Here is a 20,833-nt window from a genome sequence, read left to right as displayed (position 1 = left end):
TTAAGATGGCCAGATAAGAACAGCTCTGGTCAGCAGCTCCTAGTGAGATCAACACAGAAGACAGGTGATTTTTGCGTTTCAAACTGAGGTATCTGGTTCATCTCATTGGGACTGGTTGGACAGTGTGTACAGCTCATGGTGGGTGAGCTGAAGCAAGGTAGGGCGTCGCCTCACCCAGGAAGCACAAGGGGTCAGGGGACTTCCCTTTCCTAGTCAAGGGAAGCTGTGACAGGCTGTGTACCTGGAGAAATGGTACACTGCTGACCAAATACTGTGCTTTTCCCACAGTATTAGCAACTGGCAGACCAGGAGATAACCTCCCATGCCTGGCTTGGCAGGCCCCATGCCCACAGAGCCTTGCTCACTGCTAGCATAGCAGTCTGAGATTGACCTGCGACGCTGCAGATTGGCGGAGGGAGGGCTGTCTGCCATTGCTGAGGCTTTAGTAGCTCACAGTGTAAACAAAGAGGCTGGGAAGCACGAATTGGGCAGAGCCCACTGCAGCTCAGCAAGGCCTACTGCCTCTGTAGATTCCACCTCTGGGGGCAGGGCATAGTAGAATGTTGTCAAGGCTGGCCTTGAACTCCAAACTCAGGCAATCCGCCCAGCTCAGCCTCCCAAAGTGCTGAGATTACAGGCGTGAGCCACCATGCCCAGCTGTAGATTTTTATTGAAGTATAAAATACATACAGAAAATTTGCTGAAAGTACTATTTGTATGTCCCATTGATTTTAAAAGTGAGTATGTCCATGTAACCAGTACCCAGATCAGAAAACAGAACATTATCAGCTCCAGTGGTCTCCCTCATGCCGCCCATCCCATTCTAGTCACTATACCGTCCAAGGCTAATCAATATCCTGACTTCTAACATTATAGAGTAGTTTTGCCTGTTTGTGAACTTTATGTGAATAGAATTATACAGTATGTGCTCTTTTGTGTCTGGTTTCCTTCGCTCAACATTATATTGTGAGATACATTCCTATTGCTGCTTGTAGTTGCAAATTGTTCACTCTCATTGCTGTGGTTATCACAATCAATTCAACTGTTAGCAGGCACTTGAATGGTGCTGCTGTGAACTTTCTAGAGCCTATATCTGTGTGTACACATGTACTCATTTTTGTTGGGTATAATCCATAATTGAAATTGTTGATCATAAGGTATGTATGATGGTTGGCTTTAGTAGGTACTGCCTTGGCTTCTTTTTATAGATGATGGGAAAAATAAATGCAGAAAGGGAAGAGATTTATCCAAGATCACCTGACTGCTGAGCTAAGATTGGAACCTGACTTTATTCTCTTCCAGTGCATTTGTCTAGGCCCCAATTTCAAGAAGAGGCAGCCTAGAGATTCAGCAGAGTCTTACACATCACACATTTAATTGATGATCTGTCCTTATAATCAAACCCCTTGTGTAAGATGAAAACAATGACCAAGCATGAGAGAGGGTGCTGTTCAGTGGGGACATAATTGTAAATACCAATTTAGATTGGAGGGAGCTGGTACAAGGTCTTCTCATCCTATCAAAGAATAGCATGCAGCATGTCTCTGACTAAGTAAGATTTAGATTCAGCCTACCTCAGTGCCAGGCCCTGTAGATGGTGCTTTCCCATAGATGATCTCATTTAATCTTCCAAACAAAAAACAGATCAATTTGCATTCTTAAGGATTCTAAAAGCATTATATCAAATGAGAGTAGATGAACTCTGTAAGTAAACAGGAGCAAAGTAGAACAGTGCTTCTCAAACAATCTGCTAAAGGACCAATTCATCATAGAGCAATATTTTTGTAAGTAAAATAAAAATAAAAATTACTAGAAAAATAGAATGAAAAGATATTCAAAATATATGCTCCTGATTTTTATTATTAGATTGGCTAATTGTTGGGAATAGGCCCCCCAAAATCTGGCCATAAACAAAATCTCTGCAGCACTGTGACATGTTCATGATGGCCATAACACCCATGCTGGAAGGTTGTGGGTTTACTAGAATGAGGGCAAGGAACACCTGGCCCACCCAGGGTGGAAAACCTCTTAAAGGCGTTCTTAAACAACAAACAATAGCATGAGTGATCTGTGCCTTAAGGACATGCTTCTGCTGCAGATAACTAGCCCAACCCATCCCTTTATTTGGCCCATCTCTTTGTTTCCCATAAGGGATACTTTTAGTTAATCTAATATCTATAGAAACAATGCTAATGACTGGCTTGCTATTAATAAATATGTGGGTAAATCTTTGAGGCTCTCAGCTCTGAAGGCTGTGAGACCCCTGATTTCCCACTTCATACCTCTATATTTCTGTGTGTGTCTCTTTAATTCCTCTAGCACCGCTGGGTTAGGGTCTCCCCGACCGAGCTGGTCTTGGCAGCTAATAATGGTATCCAGATCAATACTGGTTTGCAGACTACACTGTGAGTAGCACTGATTTATAATTCACCACCCATTCCCACTGGCCTTTCCAGAAAGATTGATAATGATCTTACCAGTAGAAATGCTTGAATAACAAGATATCGGCATAGTAATGAGACCTTGGAAACCATTCCCACCAATGCAGGTTATTGCATACATTAACAGGACTTTATCATTCCCCTGTCTTCCAAATATTTCTTGCCCAGGAAGATAAAAGCTATGAATAACTTTCCTGTTCTTTTCAAGAACTTCCCACCAAATCTCATTGAAATGAACATAAACCCGTTACACTTTTTAATAGATAGCATTAAAAAGACTATTTACTCTCCAAGAATCTTGGAAAGCTTTGCCTTGGGTTTACCAGTCCTAATCATATCATGATCCTTAGTCAAACTTAATCAAGCACCATCCCACTGAAAGGCCTGTCTTCATCAAGATTCCAAAACCTTATAAATATCCCTTCCCCTACTCCCAGATGCTACTGAGACTCTGCCAAGGCAGGGCTCTTCTTATCATGGTATACAAAAAATTCAGCTTTGCCTTCTTCCACAGCTTATTTTGCTGATATTATCTGGGAGCTAGCATTCAACAATCAAGACTTTACCCTTCCTTTTAGCCTTGCTCAGTGGTTTTCAAAGTTTAATGAACATAACAATTACTGAGGAGTATTATATATGTAAAAGCATGCATGGGCAATTGAAGGAATCTCCATGGGTAATTTTGATTATGCCATATTTAAGACTAAGTCTTGCATACAGAAATTAGCAATTTTTGAAAGAATCAAGAACCACAAACTGTTAGAGCTGAAAGTAGCCCTAAATGGCAAGACATCAGTGTGTGAATCAGCTATTAGTACATCGAAATCACCTGATGGAGTCCGTTTAAACACCTATCCCTTGGTTTCACCTGAGATCTACTGAATCAGAATTCTGGAGATGGGGCCTGTGAATGTAACAAACTTCTAGGGGACTGTGATGCACAATCAAGTTTGAGAACCACCATTCTGTACCAACCATTTCATTTTGTAGATGAGGAAATGGAGACTCAGAAAAGGGAGTAAACCTTTCCAAGACCACACAGCTATTGAGCTATGTGTCTCTTAATTCCCTGACAAGAGCTCCAGGTGCTGGAGATACACTTTTGAAGATGTCCTACATCTGATATCCTGAATGAAAATGATTAATGATGTAAGCAAAACACACTTCTATTTTGGGTTCTCACCATCCCTTTAAGATTTATTGTCTGGGAGAAGGAGTTGTAGTAATCCTCCCAGGCTAGCAGGCATCGTGACTTTTCTGCTGTTAGGTAAGAGGCACCAACTAAAGTAGAATTTTCCAAAAAAAAAAAAAAAAAAGTAAAATTATGACTCTCAAGCAAAGATAAAATGAACCTATACAGTGTTGAGACTCTATTGACTGTCTTGTTTGTTAAATTTTAGTTCTACTCAGAAACTGTTGCTTGTCAGTTTATTTAGTCTAAGGTAAGGTGGATGGGTTAATAAAAGGCTGAGTAACAGCTCCTGGGAAGAAGCACAGCTGGCCTTGGCAGGAAGCGCAAGTGGGGTCTGGGAAAACATTCCAGGTCCAAGCAGCTACTCCCCACGGTTTCCATTAGGCAGACCAAATGGCTTCTTGAGCACACTTCTTTGCTCCTTTCGTTTCCCTACTCATCAGCAGGCACGTGTTAGAAACAGCCACCCCAGTCTTGACTGCGAGTGATCACCAGTCACGAGCACAACTTCTGAAAACAGTCTCTCCAGCTTAGTGCGGAGTCTTAACTGGGGCTAGCCAATCGGCTGCTCTTCAGTAAAGCAGGAGCGCCCTTTGGATTAGTTGTTCACCCAGGTTCAATCAGCTGTAGCCTAGAGGGAAGGGGCCATAAGGAGGAAACAGTTGCCAAGGCGCTGTGAGTCCGCGTGTGAGAGAGACAGAGGGACAAACAGCCCGAGTGAGAACTTGAGATGGGCAAGCACAATAACACGTGCCTTTTAATCATTTCCAGTATGAGTCCTTCAAACACTGTGCTTTGTGTGACTCCCCTGTTATCTCAAATGAGTCTGGTTGTCACTCTCTTGATTTTATTTAGCGGGATAAATTCTCGGGGAGGTCCTGTAGGAGCTCATGCTTGTGCTTTTCCCATTCATGTTTCCACCACCATGTGTGATCTTCGTTTATATAAGCTGCTAGAAACACGGATGTTTTACAATAAGCAGCCTCGGCTTTACCCTCGTGCACTCCAGGCTTCTCAGTCTCGGATGGGAGTAGAGAAGAGGAGGTTGACTATCATGGATAGGTTCAGGAGTGATTGGTTCTGCCCACTTTGGTGGGGCCTGGAGGCATTTTGGTTCACTCTAGTAATTTCTTCCAGGAGCTGCAGTCTTGTGGGCGCAAGACGTGGGCCTGATAACTTCACAGGCAGTAGTGCTGGGGAAGAGCGAGCTCACCAGACCCGGCTGGAAGACCCTGGGAGAGTAGCAGGGTTGGGCTGGTTCTCAGATTTGCTTTGCCCCAGGCTGTGTGATGGGTGCAGAGCCTGGGTAAATGAAGCTTTCCAGCTCGAGCGCTCCCAACCTGGGCACACGCGGCCTCCTGTACTGCAAGTGGCAGTTTTGGGGCATCCCCCCTGCTTGGGGCAACCCAGGGGCGCAGGGCGCGGCCCCGGGAGCGCAGCTCCTTCCAGGGCAGAGGGCGGTGCGAGGGAGGGAGCGAGGGAGGGAGCGAGGGAAGGGAAAGGCGAGCGTGAGCTGCCTCAAATGCTTGGAATAATTCCGCTTCCGTTTGGAAAGCCGCAGCCTCAGCCCGCCGCCGCCGCCCGCCGCGTCCGCCCAGCGCCAGCTCCGCGTCCCGACCGGCCCGCGGCTGCCTGAGCCGCGCCATGGCCACCTCCCCGCAGAAGTCGCCTTCTGTCCCCAAGTCCCCCACTCCTAAGTCGCCTCCGTCCCGCAAGAAAGATGATTCCTTCTTGGGGAAACTCGGAGGGACCCTGGCCCGGAGGAAGAAAGCCAAGGAGGGTGAGTGCGGCCAGGCAGGCCAGGCGGCGGTAGGAGCTGGGGGGTGCCATAGGGGCCGAGGGGCCGGGGCGCTGGGGCCGTTCGGGAGCGCGCCGCGATGAGTGCGCGCGCTTCCCGGGCACGTCGGGCAGGAGCGACTCGCGCCCCACACTGAGCCTGGGGCTCGCGGGCCATCGAGGCCGCCCCGCCCGCTTGCAGCGTTGCCCTCCTGGGCCGGAGACCAGGCCGACGCCCCCGCCGGGCAGTGGGCAGGCGCCGCTTGGCGGCCGGAGGCGGCGGGACCGTAGCCCAGGCGGGGCCCCAGACCGCAGGCAGCGCGATCCGGTAGGCCCTGCCCCGCCCTCTGCGCCCGAAGGCTGGCATTTCCCAAGTTTCCGCCGCAACTTTCCTGGGCGCCGTCACTCTCACTCGTTGACTTCATTGGTCCTTAAAATCAGGTCGTTTCCTGGACCTGCTGACGTCCTCTGGTAGCGGCGTCGTGGCGTTGGCCTCTTCGGATCTTTTGTCCATCCCCAGGGCCGAGAAGGGCCCTGTTAATGGAGTAGGTGGACATCGAGTATTTGTTGAATGAATGAGCGAAAAACTGGCAAACCTAGCGTGTCCTCGGTGTAATACACGATAAACCCCCACCAAAGGAGAAAACCTGCGTGAGACACAAACATCGTCGTGGGCCTCCCCCCGCCCTACCAGAGTGAATTGAGGCGACCTTATTCTTTTTTTTTTTTCAGGGTGGTTTGCATGTAGAATATTTTTTGCCCATGGGCAGATTTTGCGTCCTGGTTTTTGGTTTGAAAACTGAGGTGGCAGTTCTCAAGAAGCACTGATGTGTAGATAGAAGATTGGTGTGTAGATAGAAGTTGCTGAGTTAAAATTTTTTGTTTTAAACTTTTTTAAATTGATGCATGATGTACATAGTTTTGTGGCACATGTGATTAATACATTCATATAATTTGTAAAGCTCAAGTTGTTACAGGAAAGGGGTCCCAATCCAGACCCCAAGAGAGGGTTCTTGGATCTCACACAAGAAAGCATTCAGGATGAGTCCACACAGTAAAGTGAAAGCAAGTTTATTAAGAAAGTAGATGAATAAAAGAATGGCTACTCACTCCATAGACAGAGCAGCCTGGGGAAGCTGGTTGTCCATTTTTATGGTTATTTCTTGATGGTATGCTAAACAAGGGGTGGATTATTCATGCCTCCTCTTTTTAGACCATATAGGGTAACGTTGCCATGGCATGTGTAAACCGTCATGGTACTGGTGGGAGTGTATCAATGCAGAAGACCAGTGTCTGCACTGATCGCCATTTTGGTTTTGGGTTTTAGCCGACTTCTTTACTGCAACCTGTTTTATCAGCAAGGTCTTTATGACCTGTATCTTGTGCCGACATCCTATCTCATCCTGTAAGTTAGAATGCCTTAACCTTCTGGGAGTGCAGTCCAGTGGGTCTCACTCAGCCTTATTTTACCTAGCCCCATTCAAGATGGAGTTGCTCTGGTTCACATGCCTCTAACAAAATCAGTGTACTTGGGGTATCCATCACCTTAAATATTTGCCTTTTCTCTATGCTAGACCACTGGAATTCTAGATATTTTGAAATATACAAGAGGTTATTGTAAAATATAGTTACTTTACCAATCTAACACTAGGTCGTCTTCTATCAAATGGTATATTTGTAACCATTAATCAACTTCTCTTGCCCCCTAAAAAATGTTTTTAATAGATTGCCCGTGAATTGGAAATAACCTTTTGAAAGCTGTGATGCTGTGTAAAATGTTTCATGTTTGTAAGTCATCTTAAAGTATAAAAACGTTTTCAGTGTTCAGGATTATCAGACTTGAAGAACTAGACTTCTGTTCTTTAGATTGAAACGAGAAGCAGCAAAAACATACGAACGTTTCCCCACATTGGTTATTTTGGTAACCCACTGAGTAGTGTACAGTTGGTGGCAAATCATGAAACCCTGGCTTGGAAATCTCTTTTCTAGACCGTGTTTCTAACTTATTCCTTACAGCATTCCTGACATAGTCTCATCCGGTTTAAGATGGGGCAACTGAGAAATATTGAAGCTCATGCAATAAAAAATATCTGCTACCAGGAGAACCATCTTTACCTACTCTGTAGAAAGGTTTATTTTATATTTAGCCCAAAATGTATCTCTCTGTACCTATTACTGTTGGAGCCAGAGAATGAGTCTGGGGTGGCCTTTTATTGATACCTTGCCGAAGTAGGCTATCCTGCTTTCTTGAGTCTTCTCACCACTGGGCCCAACATCCTCTATTCCTCACAGACATAATTTTAAGGTCTTTTGCATCCTGTCTCTTTAGTTTCAGTCAGGGTCCCTGCAGGAAAAAGAAGGCCAATTTGTTGAGATTTTGAAAATAGTTTAGTGAAGGGGCTATTGACAGAGCTGTGGGCAGGGTTAAGGGAACTAAGAAGGGATGCTGAGGTCCCTAGGGGCTAGCAGCAGGGGGAAGCTCTTAATCACTCGGAGGCCTGAGGGACAAGGGAAGCAAATTGGAACCTGTTACAAGCTGGGGCTATGGACGAGGGGCTGCTGGACTGGAACTATAGTCATAGAGGGATGCAGCCACTGTCAGAAATGTGCAGACAGAGCAAGAAGAGAGTGGCACAAGAAATGCACATTCTGCATGTTCTCTGTCTTCTTGCCCTTGCATCACCTACTGGGGCTGAACCCAGTGGGAACCCATCAGAGCAAGGGATCTGCAATATATTAGGGGCAGCTTCCATAGTGCACAGAGCAGTGCGGAGAATGGATCACAGTGGGGACGGGGGAAATGGAGAATACCTAGCAGATCGACCTGTTACCAGACCTTCTCAAAGTGAGCTCTCCAGAAGTCACCATAGTACAGCTGTAGTGCAGGCCAGCCACCCCAGATTCGGACTGTCACCTCCCTTATTCTAGCACAGACACTATGTTCCTTTAATGCAGCTAAGGTTGCTTCTAACTATTCTGCCAGCCACGTCACACTGTGATCTCTCATTGAGCTTGCTATCAGCTTACTCAAAGACATTTTTATATTTGTTGCTCCTAAATCACAGCCTTCCCTATCTTGGATTTACTCAGTTGGGTTTTTGAAACCAAGTGCAAGATCTTATTTTCATCCCTGTTATATTTCACTGTAAAGTCCTGATTCGTCATTCAGTCTGTCAGCTAATCCAGAGGCTGTAAATGGGTGAATGGAAGAACATAGAACCTCTTCTGAAGGGTCAGCCACCACCCAGCTCCAGCTGCTGGCTGCGGCTTATGGTATTTCTGCAAGCCCAGGCAAAGAAGGCAGTGGGTTGGTCTGAAATGACTGTCCTTAGTGAGTATGTGCTGGATCTCAATCATCAGTGCTGAAGTGATGGTTAGTAGGTGTGGGGTGCCATTAACCATCACTTCAGTAATAATAAGGCCAGGTCTTGCTCTGCATCCTGGATAAGCTCACAGCTTTGTGCTCTGTAGAATCTGCCTTCTTCCACTTTCTCTCTGGTGTTCTTGAACCTCCCATTCTTCATTCCTCAAGATCACTGCCATCAGTCTGTCCACAAATTATCTCAGTGCTTTGGTGTAGCGTTCTCGTAGGCCCAAGGACTCCCATTCATTCATTTGGTACCTGCTGTGCCCCACTGTAGGACACAACAAATGGAAAGATATGATACTGGTTAGAATACAGTTGACCCTTGAACTATGTGGAGGTTATGGACATTGACCCCCATACGGTCAAAAATCTGTGTTTCGTTTTTAACTCCCCCCAAACTTAACTACTAATAGCCTACTGTTGACCAGAAGCCTTACTGATAATAGTCAATCAACACATATTTTGTATTATATACTGTATTCTTACAACAAAGAAACTGGAGAAAAGAAAATGTTATTAAGAAAATCATAAGGAAGGGAAAATACATTTGCAGAACTGTGCTGCATTTATCGATACTGTAAGTTTACGTCGTCTGACTGAAATGGCAGGTAACCACAGCTGCACACCTCAACCTATGGTACATATCAAGCAATTCAACTTTTCTTATAATGTCATGACTTTTCTCTAATACTTGGGAGTACTTCTAGCATCTTTAGTGGCACTTCGTTACAGTCCCATGGTGTTATTCAAGATTTATGGTATTTCACTAAACATGATGAAAAATATGCGAGAATCTCAAGAGATCACTTTTAACTGCTGTATGCAATTTACTGGAGAGATGAACTGTTCACGTGGAGATGATTGGTGTCACATGGTGTTTTAAGCAGATACTTGCAACACTAGAGCTCACCACAATAGCAACAGGAGGTAGCTGTGAAATTATTATAGTAGTACAGTATGTACTACAGTTCATTTTGTGCAGTGAGGATTTAATCTTTACATTTACATTTTTTCTCATCTACAAATGGCATCACACAGTTTTTGTGTGTATGTATACATTCTGACATTTCGATAAGTTCTAACTTTTTATAATAGATCTGTTTACATTTTATGGTAGTAAATGAGAAGACAGACAAGTATTGATGTATATTTTACGCATTTGTGACATGAGCAACTTTTTCTTATTTTTTAAAATATTTCTAGGCTACATGGTTCATCTCAAGGTTTTTCTAATTGTTACAGATCTCCAAAAATATTTTCCCATATAGTTGTTGAAAAAATTTGCGTGTAAGTGGACCCTTGCAGTTCAAACCTGTGTTGTTCAAGGATCAACTCTAAGTCAATAATTTTGTGTAAAAAAATGTCCTCCTAAGGAAACCTACATCATAGAATGACTATGAGTTTCATAAGAATGCACTCAACTAGTTATCATTCCTGTGTTTTCATAAGAAAAAACAGTGTTAGAGTCCAAGAGAGAACAGGAGTTAAAAGCATGGTCTTTAGGATTAGATACATTTCAATTTGATTTCTGGTTCAACCCCTTATTTGTTCTATGACTTAAGACAAGTTACTTAACCCCTGTAAGCCTCTGTGTCTTCATCTATAAAATGAGAATAAGAATTCCTTCTTTACGTGGAAGTTGCGAGGTTTAAATGAGATTGACAATGTAAAATGCATTGCATGGCACAAGTAATGGTAGCTATTAAAATTGACAACTCAATTTTCATTGGTCTTTGAAATTTGAAATAGTCTTTTTGTTATGGACTGCACTGACTTTTTCAGGTTCTGTAAATAGCCTAGTAGCCCATGACTGTATGGAGCCTGCGGGACACTGTTTCGTCCCTTTAGGAGTTAAGGGATCTTTCTTTGCAAGTGAGATCCTCCATTTTCCCAAGATGGCACATTTCAGCAGTTTAAAATATCTGGGCCCATTCTTATGAGTTGTAGCTTAAATGACTTTTGTTTTTCTCTGTTGATCTTTTTCATCATCTTTTGGGTTTTCAATTCCATTTCTGCTGGACATGGTCCTCCTGTGTGGATTCTTTCACTACCCTTTCAGAGTCTACTTGCCAGAGGGCCACTTTTCAACTTTCTTTCTCTGAAACTGTCCTCAAGACGTGCTCTTTCAAGGAACACCAGCTTGAATTGTACCTGTCTGCTGAAGGCACCCAAATTAGGCCGGCAGCACTGGTCATTCCTGTTGTTTACCCATTCATTTAAGATTTTATCCCCCAGAGTTTTACATTTTGATCAGGACCTGAAGTATCCAATGAAGGCTTTAATTTCATAATTCTTCTAGTAATACTGGTTCTTACCACTTGATTCTCATTGGCTGCCCAGTGTTGCTAGAGAAAAATCCACAAACCTTGCAACAAATTTATGGTTTCTAGAGTGAGTAGAACCCTTAGCACTGCAGAGCTTCCCTTTTCTTCTAATCAGTGTGCATTCTCATTTTTCCAAAGTACATCTTTTTTGTATGGACACGGTCTTGCTATGTTGCCCTCGTGGGTCTTGAACTCCTGGGCATATCTAACTTTTTCTTAATTTTTTTTTGATACTTCTAGATCACAAAATTCATCTGTAATTTTTTCAAATTGTTGCAGTTCTCAAAAAATTTTCTAATACATTTATTTTAAAAATTTGCATATAAGTGGACTCTTGAAATTCAAACCCAAGTTGTTGTCCATAGCCCCTAAAACCCTTCCGTGGATCTACAAATGGAAAATTGAGACCAGCTATGAGCTCCTTCAAGTTCCCTTTCTACCATATCCGGCCAGTCCCATCCATATGTGCAAATGTCTTTTTGTGTTCCCGTCCTACCCTAGTCCCTTCCAAGAAGGTCCCTTCTCTTCTTGCTCATAAGGCCATTTCTTTCAGCTTCCTCCCAGACTTGGCATAGCCGGATATGCTATTTATCATATCCCATCTTTTTTTGCCACTCTGTTGCCCTGACGTTCTGTAAATATGCTTGAGTCTTTCCCATTTGGAGAAAATCTCCTGATAACTGGTTTCCTCTTTAGCTACTCACCAGATGCCTTGAAAGAGTTATCTCTACCTGCTTCTCTTTTCTTATCTCCTAGTCACTTTCTGATCCATTATTCCCATTCTTTCAGCAATTATTTATTGAGTGCCTAACATGTACCATACACTGTACTAGGCGCTAGAAAGGAAAACAAAACAAAAACTCCTGCCTTCCTGGAGCTTACATTCTAATAGGGCAGACAGGCAATAAACAGGATAAATTGGTAATGTATGTTTTTTGTTTGAGTGGTAGTAAGTGCTAGAGAGCAAAATAAAGCAAGAAAAAGAGGAATGGAGGGTTGTGGTCTGAGGATGGTTGTCAACATTAAGTAGGATGGCTAGAGAAGGCCTCACTGAGAAGGGTAGATTTGAGTCCCAATCTAAAGGAGGTGATGGAGAGAACCATATGTATATCTTGGAAAAGAACATTACAGGTGGAAGGAATGACAGATGCAAGAATCTTGAGGCAGGTGTGGACATGGTACATTATTGAGGACCAATAAGGAGGTTGATGTGACTGGAGAAGACAGTGAGCATGATTGTGGAATGGGGGTTGGTCCCAGGCATAACAAGAGAAAGGGGAGAGGCAGGACGTGTAGGGCCCTGGAAGCCATTGTAAAACTTGGGCCTTTACTCAGAGTTATATGGGAAGACTTGGGAAGACTTTGTGCAGAGGAATGGTGTGATCTCAATTCTGTTTTAACTGATGGTGCTAAAACACCATTGCTCAGATGGTGTTAAATGACTGAAGCAGGCAGAGATGAAGTAAAAGATGAGATGAGGCAAAAGGTTTCTAGAATGAGGCTGGGCATGGTGGCTCACACCTGTAATCCCAACTCTTTGGGAGGCCAAGTGGGCAGATTGCTTGAGCTCAGGAGTTCAAGACCAGCCTGGGCAACATGGTGAAACCCCATCTCTACAAAAAATTAGCCATGGGTGTTGGTGCACACCTGTAGTCCCAGCTACTCAGGAGGCTGACATGGGAGGATCGCTTGATCCCAGGAGTGTGGGACTGCAGTGAGCCATGATCGCACCACTGCACTCCAGTATATGTGACAGAGCAAGACCCTGTCTCAATAAATAACAAATAAATAAGTAAAGGCTACTAGAATGACCCTGCTGAGAGATGGCAGTGTTCAGGAACAGAGTGGTAGCAAAGTGAGTGAGTGTCAAATTCTGGATATATTTTTAAAATATAGCAGATCTTGATGAAAGATTGGATGGCGGGTAAGAGTAGAATTAAAATGACTCCAAAGGTTTTGGTCTGGGCAACTGGAAAGGTGAACTGATTTTAACTGAGTTCGAGAATCCTGCAGGAGGTCAGCAACTTTTTCTGAAAGGGCTAAATAGTAAATATCTAAGGCTTTATGAGTCCTATTCAACTCTGTCTTTGCTGCCATAGACAATAGGTCAATGGACAAGTGTGGCTATGTTCCCATAAAATTTTAGTTATAGTCACTGAAATTTGAATTTCACATGATTTTCATGTGAAATTACATGAAAGATGCTTCTTTTGTTCCTTCTCAGCTATTGAAGGAAGCATTTACATGTACATGAGAATGTAAAAACCGTTCTCAGCACTCGGGCTGTACAAAATAGATGGCAGCCTGCACATGACCCAAGGGCAGTAGTTTGCTGCCCCATCCTCCATTTTATTCCTCATGTCTAATCATCTTTTATGAAATCCTGCTGAGTCTACCATCTAAATATCACTGCTTTAATTCAGCCTTCACAAGTGCTCTGGATTGTTTGTTCATTTTCAAAATTTTTACTCTATTTTCCACCTGAAATACTGTGTTATCCACCTAGCTAGACTTCCTGTCATGGGTCTATTTTTGTTCAACTCATTCTTCATCCTTTTGCCACTACATTGTTTTTTTAAAGCATAAAGATAACTTCTCTCCAGGACAAACTTCTTAGCATGCTGTCCAAAGCCTTCACAGCTACTCCTTCCTTTACCTTTTTGCTGTCTCCTCTATTTCCCTTCCGATAAATCTCCATTTTTACCATGGGAAACCACTCTTTATCCCCCAAACACATCATGTTCTTTCATATGTTTATGCTTTTACATGCTGTTCCATATTCTGGAAAGACCTTTTTCCTTTCCTATACAACCAACTTCTATTCATTCATAAAGACCCAACTCAGAAGTCCCCTTTTGCAGGAAACCTTCCCCAGTGCCCCTAGGAAGAGTGAGAGGCTTCCTCCTCTGTGGTCCCACAGTGCCTTGTCTATACTCTGTGGTAGCACTGGTCATGTTGCATTGCAGCCACTTGTCACACACTATGATGAGAGCCCTCCTGCTTACCATAATATCATCAAACACATAGTTATTAGAATTTCTGTGGAATGAATTTCCCCATATTTACCTTTATGAAAATAGCCCACCATTAGCTGGCCATGTAATCTTAGACAGGTCTCTTCCCCTTTTGGTGTTATTTGCCCATTTCTAACATTAGAAGATTAGGCTAAATAACCTCTTAGGCCCCTGCTGCACTGGTATTCTATGATTTCTGAGCTGTTATTTCACCCGGCTTCTCTCACATTCAGTTTTATTGTCTGTGTAGGGTGGTCTGGGAATTACATCATCACAAAGACCTCTTTCTTTCCTCTACTAATGAAGGCACCTCTGTGTCGGGAGGAGGAGATGGATACCAGGATAAGTGGGCCCTGGCCCAAGGACACCTCCATATTAGGAATCAGCCTTCTTGTCTCATGGAATATCTCTATTTGGTTAACAAGCACAGTTCATAATTACGTTCCAGCCATTAGTCCAGGAGAAGAGATGAAATCCTCATGTAAACATTTGTAAGCATCTAAAATCTCCACTCACTGTCATGGTACAAAGAACATTTGAGGTAAGCCCTACAATCATTTCAAAAATAAAATACTTTTAAAAAGTAGATGTAAACACATTCTGTTAGGTTTTCAATAGGTTGTGCAGCCTGAAATCAGTAGGAAATTCAATGAGGGCTTTGCCCAAGGACCAGAGCACCAGCACAGGGAGACCTCCTCCTGCATAGGCCCTGGGCAGTGTCCTTTCTTTTTTGTTTTTTTCTGCAGACGCCATGAGGGGAGCCATTGTGGTATCTTTGGTGCCTAGCATACTACCTAGTACTTAACCAATGCTCCCTAAAATGCTTCTTAACTAACTGTCTGAATCATCACTGGGCATCTTATTCCCACTGAGGGAGTCCCCAGGTTACCCCAAACTCTGCTCTAACCTTAGATAACTCTTCTGGTCCCCAGATTCCATCCAGGTCACTATTTTTGAGTGTGTGTGTGTGTGTGTGTGTGTGTGTGTAGCTTATGAAAATGCCTCATCCCTGCCCCCAGGAATCTCTTTTCCTTTTGTGGGAAGACATTGTTGGTTAATCCTGTTATTTGACAAAGGCCTGTGAGACCAGAGGGTCCTAGAGTCCACGGGCACTGATTCTGTAGTGGCAGCAGTGAGCCTGGAGGAGTTGCATCGGTTGGGGGGTCGGGGTGGGGGAGGGGGGTGACCAGATGGAATGTGAAGACCTGTTGACTTCTTTGTTTTCATCCAAAAAAGCTTGCTTTTCAGAAATGGCTTAGTACGTATTCATATGAAGGAGGACTATAGTAAAAGAGCCCAATAGCGAGATTTAGGAGAGATAAGTGATGTACAGACCAAAACTCCATAGGAGAGATTAAGAGTTCCCTTAATTCCCCAAAGTCTGTCTCATTCTCCCTCCTACACCTATTCCATTCCCTCTTGCCCATCTCAGCTTCATTTCCTCACTACAGTGCAAAGTGAAGGCAACTGAAAATCAGCCAGACACAGAGCCACTATCATTCCTCCTCAGCAAGAGTCTCCTCACTTCAGCCCTCCCCCAAAAGACAGAACTTACCAAGAAGAGAAGATGGCTGGAGGGCACACCTTTGGTGAGCTTTGCCTAGCCTCAGTTAATTGCAGCTGCTTAATTTTTGTTCAGGCTTGGGATAAATGTTCGCTTGGTGTGTGGATCGCTAGAGGACTTACCTAAAATCTGGTTCTACTAGCATTTACTAAGTGATAATGTAGCAGGACGAGCTGCAGACAAAACTCCTCAGACACTGAGTTAAAGAAGGAAGGGGTTTATTCAGCCAGGGGCATCAGCAAGACTCCTGTCTCAAGAGCCGAGCTCCCTCGAGTGAGCAATTCCTGTCCTTTTTAAGGGCTCACAACTCTAAGGGGTTGCACGTGAGAGGGTTGTGATCGATTGAACAAGCAGAGGATATATGACTGGGGGCTGCATGCACCACTAATTAGATCCGAACAAAATAGGATAGGGATTTTCACAGTGCTTTTCTATACAATGTCTGTAATCTATAGATAACATAACCAATTAGGTCAGGGGTCGATCTTTAACTACCAGGCCCAGGGTGTGGCACCAGGCTGTCTGCTTGTGGATTTCATTTCTGCCTTTTAGTTTTTACTTTTTCTTTCTTTGGAGGCAGAAATTGGGCATAAAACAATATGAGGGGTGGTCTCCTCCCTTATTCCCCCCTTTGAGACTCTCACTCAATAGTGGGAGTTCTCACTTTCATTTTTACTACCTATGTCTTCTGGCAAGACAGATTGATAGTGATTCATATAGTACACTTGTGCTGAAGCATTTTGGTGAACTAAGGTAGTGACGAAGCTTTTTATCATTTGAAGAAGTACAGGTAGCAAACAAGGGAGCAGTAAGTAGGTTCCTATTACTATTATAACTCTCATTATAAGAGTTTTAAATCTTCCTAGCACTGCGAACCATTTTCTAAACATGGCCTTAGGATCAAATCCATGCCACACTTGCATGGGCACATGTGCTGATTTTGTCATATCTCTAACTATGTCTTCAACTACTTGCCCTTGATTATCAAAAGCTCATCTATTTTGTCATATCTCTAACTATGTCTTCAACTACTTGCCCTGTCAAAAGCTCATCTATTTTGATAGATAGCATTTCTCATCTGAGTTTCTTGCCGGGCCAGAATAGTCAAGGCTCTGCCGGTTTTATTAGTGATTATTTTTAAGACAGCTTGTAACTGTATGATTTGGTTGATCATGTAAATGGGGGTATAGTATCCTCACGAGCCATCTTGTGCCTAAGTAGCAGGCTTATAATATTGTATGATTCTCTTAGAGGGCCATTTATCATTTTCTTCAATTTCCTATAGCTATACTTGTCTTTTCGCAGGAAGCATAGACAGGGAAGCCTACGAGTTCACCTGTTTTTATGGGCAGTAGGAAGAAAGATGGTTTAATAGTGCCAGTAACACAACTACCTGCCTACTGGTCAGGTAATTTGGCATAACTCTATGCCTACATATCCAGTATAATCCAGTGGGGGCTGTCCAGTCCCAGTGGGACTCTGGGTGGGTCCACACGGTTTGCAACTTTGGGAATTTACTAAATTGATTTCTCTCTGTGTGATTTGAACTCCACCAAGTGACTGTTTTTGTGGTACTGTTATACAGTTTCTGTCTCAGACAACTAAGTCATCCTATGGGGTGAGTGAATTCTTTTCCTTCTCTAGCTATGGAATATTGTCCAATAATTGAGGCTTTTAGGACCCAGAAATAATCAAGGTGATTCTTTTGAGCCAGGAATTCATCAGGAACTGAGTCTGTAGGTACTAATTCTCGGGCTTCCTATGGCCATTGATCTGCTATTACAGTTCCTCCACATACAGGACATGAAGTGACATTGAGAGACTGTTCTATGTGCTTGGCTAATTGCAAAAAAAAAAAAACAAAAAAAACAAAACAAAACAAAAAAAAAACAAATTCTTGTTTTTCCTGGAATTTCTGGTACTGGCACATTTAATTCATCATAGAAAGTTTGAAATACTGGCTCAGGAGAGCGTTTGTAAACTTCTCCTGAAACCAAGATATTTATTCGAGGATCCAGTCCGGCCCTATCGATTCCTAAGGTCACAGGCTCCTCTTTTTTTCCAGGGAGGACCAAGGGGATTGGTTATTACTAGCTCTAAGGGGTTACATTGTCCTTTAGTGCAGGAAGGGCCGTTTTTTCCTTTCTGAAGGTGGACTGGATCCTTTTCAATTTTTTTTTTTTTTTTAATTTAAGTGGCCTAAATGACACAAGACTAGTATTTACATTTATTTCCACACAGTCCTAATTTATGACAGATGTACTTATTTTCTGCCATATAGCCTCTTTTTTAATTAAGAGAACCATACCTTATTCCTAACTTATTACTATTAATGACAGCACAGGCATCAAATTTTAAGGTGACTTGTTTGGGCACCTCTTTTTCTTCTGTTTTGGCTAACACTTTACTCGTATATTTATGAGCCTTCACCAGTCCTCAGTCCTTAATCTTATTTTAAAAACTGTGGTCATGGGAGGCTCAGATGGGGCATAACACACATCAGGTTGGTCATTTCCTGGGCTACATACCTTGTATAGAATAACGTGATACAAACAAGTTCTTTTTAGAGTTCCAGTACATTTACAATAACTATAAAATAATAGGACCATAGCAACCTTTTGTCCTACCTCAGTGACTTGATGTATACTGGGAACAGTCCTCAGTCTGAGGAAGGTCAGTTGAAGTCCTTACTGTAAAAGTCTAAATTTTAAGGAACATGAATCCTGCGATGAGTTTTCTCATGCTTTGGCCGTGCATGGACCAGTCAGCTTCCCGGTGTGACTGGAGCAGGGCTTGTCATCTTCTTCAGAGTCACTTTGCAGCGGTTGGCGAAGCTGCTCCCGTCCACGTACCACTCACAGTCTACTGATGTTTAAGGATGGTCTCGGAGGTTGGGCCTGCTAGAATAAACTGAATCCAACACCTTACACAGTTATGTTCAACTGGGCTCTCTGATACCGGGAGCAAGGTGGTGGGGTTTAGGGTGTTGCAAACTTCAGTGGTTATGTGGGGATTTTCACCTAGCAAGCTTTGGTACTTGGTTAATCTAGCATTTGTTAACTAATGATGTCCTTTGGTATTTATTAAAGTTACCACAGCATGGGGGGGCCTTTATATTCAGGTTTTGCCTAAGGGTTAGTTTATCTGCTTCTTGTGCTAACAGGGCCGTTGCTGCTAGGACCCTTAGACCTGGAGGCCAGCTTTTGGAAATCCTGTCTATTTGTTTTGAGAGGCCACTGGCCTTGGCCAGGGCCCCACAGTCTGGGTTAAAACTCCAACTGTCATTTTTTCACTTTTTGACACGTAAGAGTGTAAAGAGTTTTGTCAGGTCTGGTGGCCTCAGGGCTGGGACTGACATGAGTTTTTCTTTTAACTTATGAAAAGCTCATTGCTGTTGGTTGTAATAGATGTAGTTTATCTAATCTACATTTTTATTAACTGTCACCTACCAAAATATTGACTTAAATCCCGCAGCTATTTGATTTCAAGCTTTAAATTGATGTGGTGTTCCTCGTGGGACTCCAATTGTGTCTAAATAGACATGAGAGTCGAAAGACCTATAAGGGGCTTCTCTCGCTTTACAATGTCTTATTTCTTTTTCTTCTGGTTGGTGAAATGCCAGGGTGAAAGGGATAGCCAATTGGGCTATAAAGCACAAGTGCCACTCCAGTTATTCAGCAGAGTGCCTAGTAAAGGTCCACCACAATACCACCATACATCTACTTGGGGATGAACAAAGGCTGACCGATTGATAAGCTCTTGAAAATTCTTAAGCTCACCGCATCCTTTCAGGTCTCCAAGGAACGCTAAGTTTCCTCCCTGTCGTGAGAGACACATAGTGAACTTAGTGTTGGGAGACGGAGGCTGGATGGCCTTTGGGGGCTGACCTGCAGGGTGCCGGACTTTGGGATATAGCAGAGAGAGAGCTTGGCATGACTTATTACTCCAGGCTGTAGAATCCTGGAAAAGAGCTACCATGCAGCCTATGCCTGGTCGACTGGAGGACCACATTAGTGGAAAGGGGACAATCTGGACCTCTGGCCTGCCATGTGCACAAGCATAACAATTGTTTTTGTTTAACGTGCAAATGGAATATTTGATCCATTTTAACCAGGCATTTGCATCTTGGTATCCTGTCTTAATTACTAAAGTTTGTTTGAAGTCTTTAACTTCTGTGATCCTCTAGTAAAATGAATGTATGGTTTTAGGAAATTACAAAAACCGGTTGGGGCAGTCCATCCTTGCTCTGTAGTGATCCACAGAACGTTGGACTAACTATGGCATGAAAGCTCTACATCGGGGGGCAAGACTCCTGGTTGGCACTGGCATCTTTATCAAAATCTTCCTGGATTACATGGTCTTAGTTTACTAATGCCCAGTCTGAGGAGAGTCAGGAGGGACAGAAGTACTTTTCTGAAGTAGAGAGCTGTCTTTGACTTGGCAAGTCCTCACAGTGTATAGCAAGGCAGGCATTAAATGCAATAGTTTGAGGCAAAATTGACTTGGTTACGTTAATAACTAGATGGTCAGCAATAGAACTAGGAAAGAAGAAAGAGTAATAGAATAGATGAAAAGAGTTAAATTTTTCTTAGCTTTAGTTTTTTCCCCTGGGACTATGGCCTACAACTCTGGAGGGGGTGGCATTTTCTTGACTCGGGTGTGATGAGTCCATCTTTTTTTTTTTTTTTTTTTTTGCTGGATGCACAGTGGTCTTGGTGGTTAGCAGCACAAGGTAGAGTCCTTCCTAGGCTGGCTTGAGTTTTTCTTCTTTCCATCTTTTGATGAGAATGTGATCTTCAGGCTGGTGCTGGTTTACCGGAAATTCTAGGGGTGGTACATATGCTAAAAGACTTTTAGTTTTTGAGAGAAAGGAAGGTGGAAGATAAACCAAGTATATAATTTCTAAGAAATTTACCTTTGTTTTAAATGTGGGGACCTTGGCTGTGGACTTTATAGTCCTTCGTGCCTTTTTACTGAGAAATTTCCTTTAGCACCTATTTTTATTAGTTTTTAAACCAAAGAAAGCCAAATACTATTTTACATTTAACAATGCTTCTCATATGATTTTTATACCAGATAAGCTAAATTTTGTTTTTATATTGGTGTGTTATTAATGTTAAACCTAATTTTAATAAAACCATGTAGACATATTTAT

General features: G+C 43.1%; 1 protein-coding gene across 1 annotated transcript in view; it reads left to right on the top strand.

Moving 5' to 3' along the window:
* The first annotated feature begins 5,162 nt into the window (after positions 1-5,162).
* PARVA (parvin alpha) overlaps positions 5,163-20,833 on the top strand; it is a 161,712-nt gene continuing 146,041 nt past the window's right edge. Inside the window, exon 1 of the mRNA XM_008006534.3 lies at positions 5,163-5,413. Coding sequence (XP_008004725.2) covers positions 5,278-5,413 — 136 coding nt within the window. The 5' untranslated portion in view covers positions 5,163-5,277. The remainder of the gene's footprint in view (positions 5,414-20,833) is intronic.

This window comes from Chlorocebus sabaeus, chromosome 1, assembly GCF_047675955.1.
Source record: "Chlorocebus sabaeus isolate Y175 chromosome 1, mChlSab1.0.hap1, whole genome shotgun sequence".
Lineage (NCBI taxonomy): Eukaryota > Metazoa > Chordata > Mammalia > Primates > Cercopithecidae > Chlorocebus > Chlorocebus sabaeus.
Note: the sequence above shows the minus strand (reverse complement) of the source record. Positions and strands in the feature narration are given on the sequence as shown.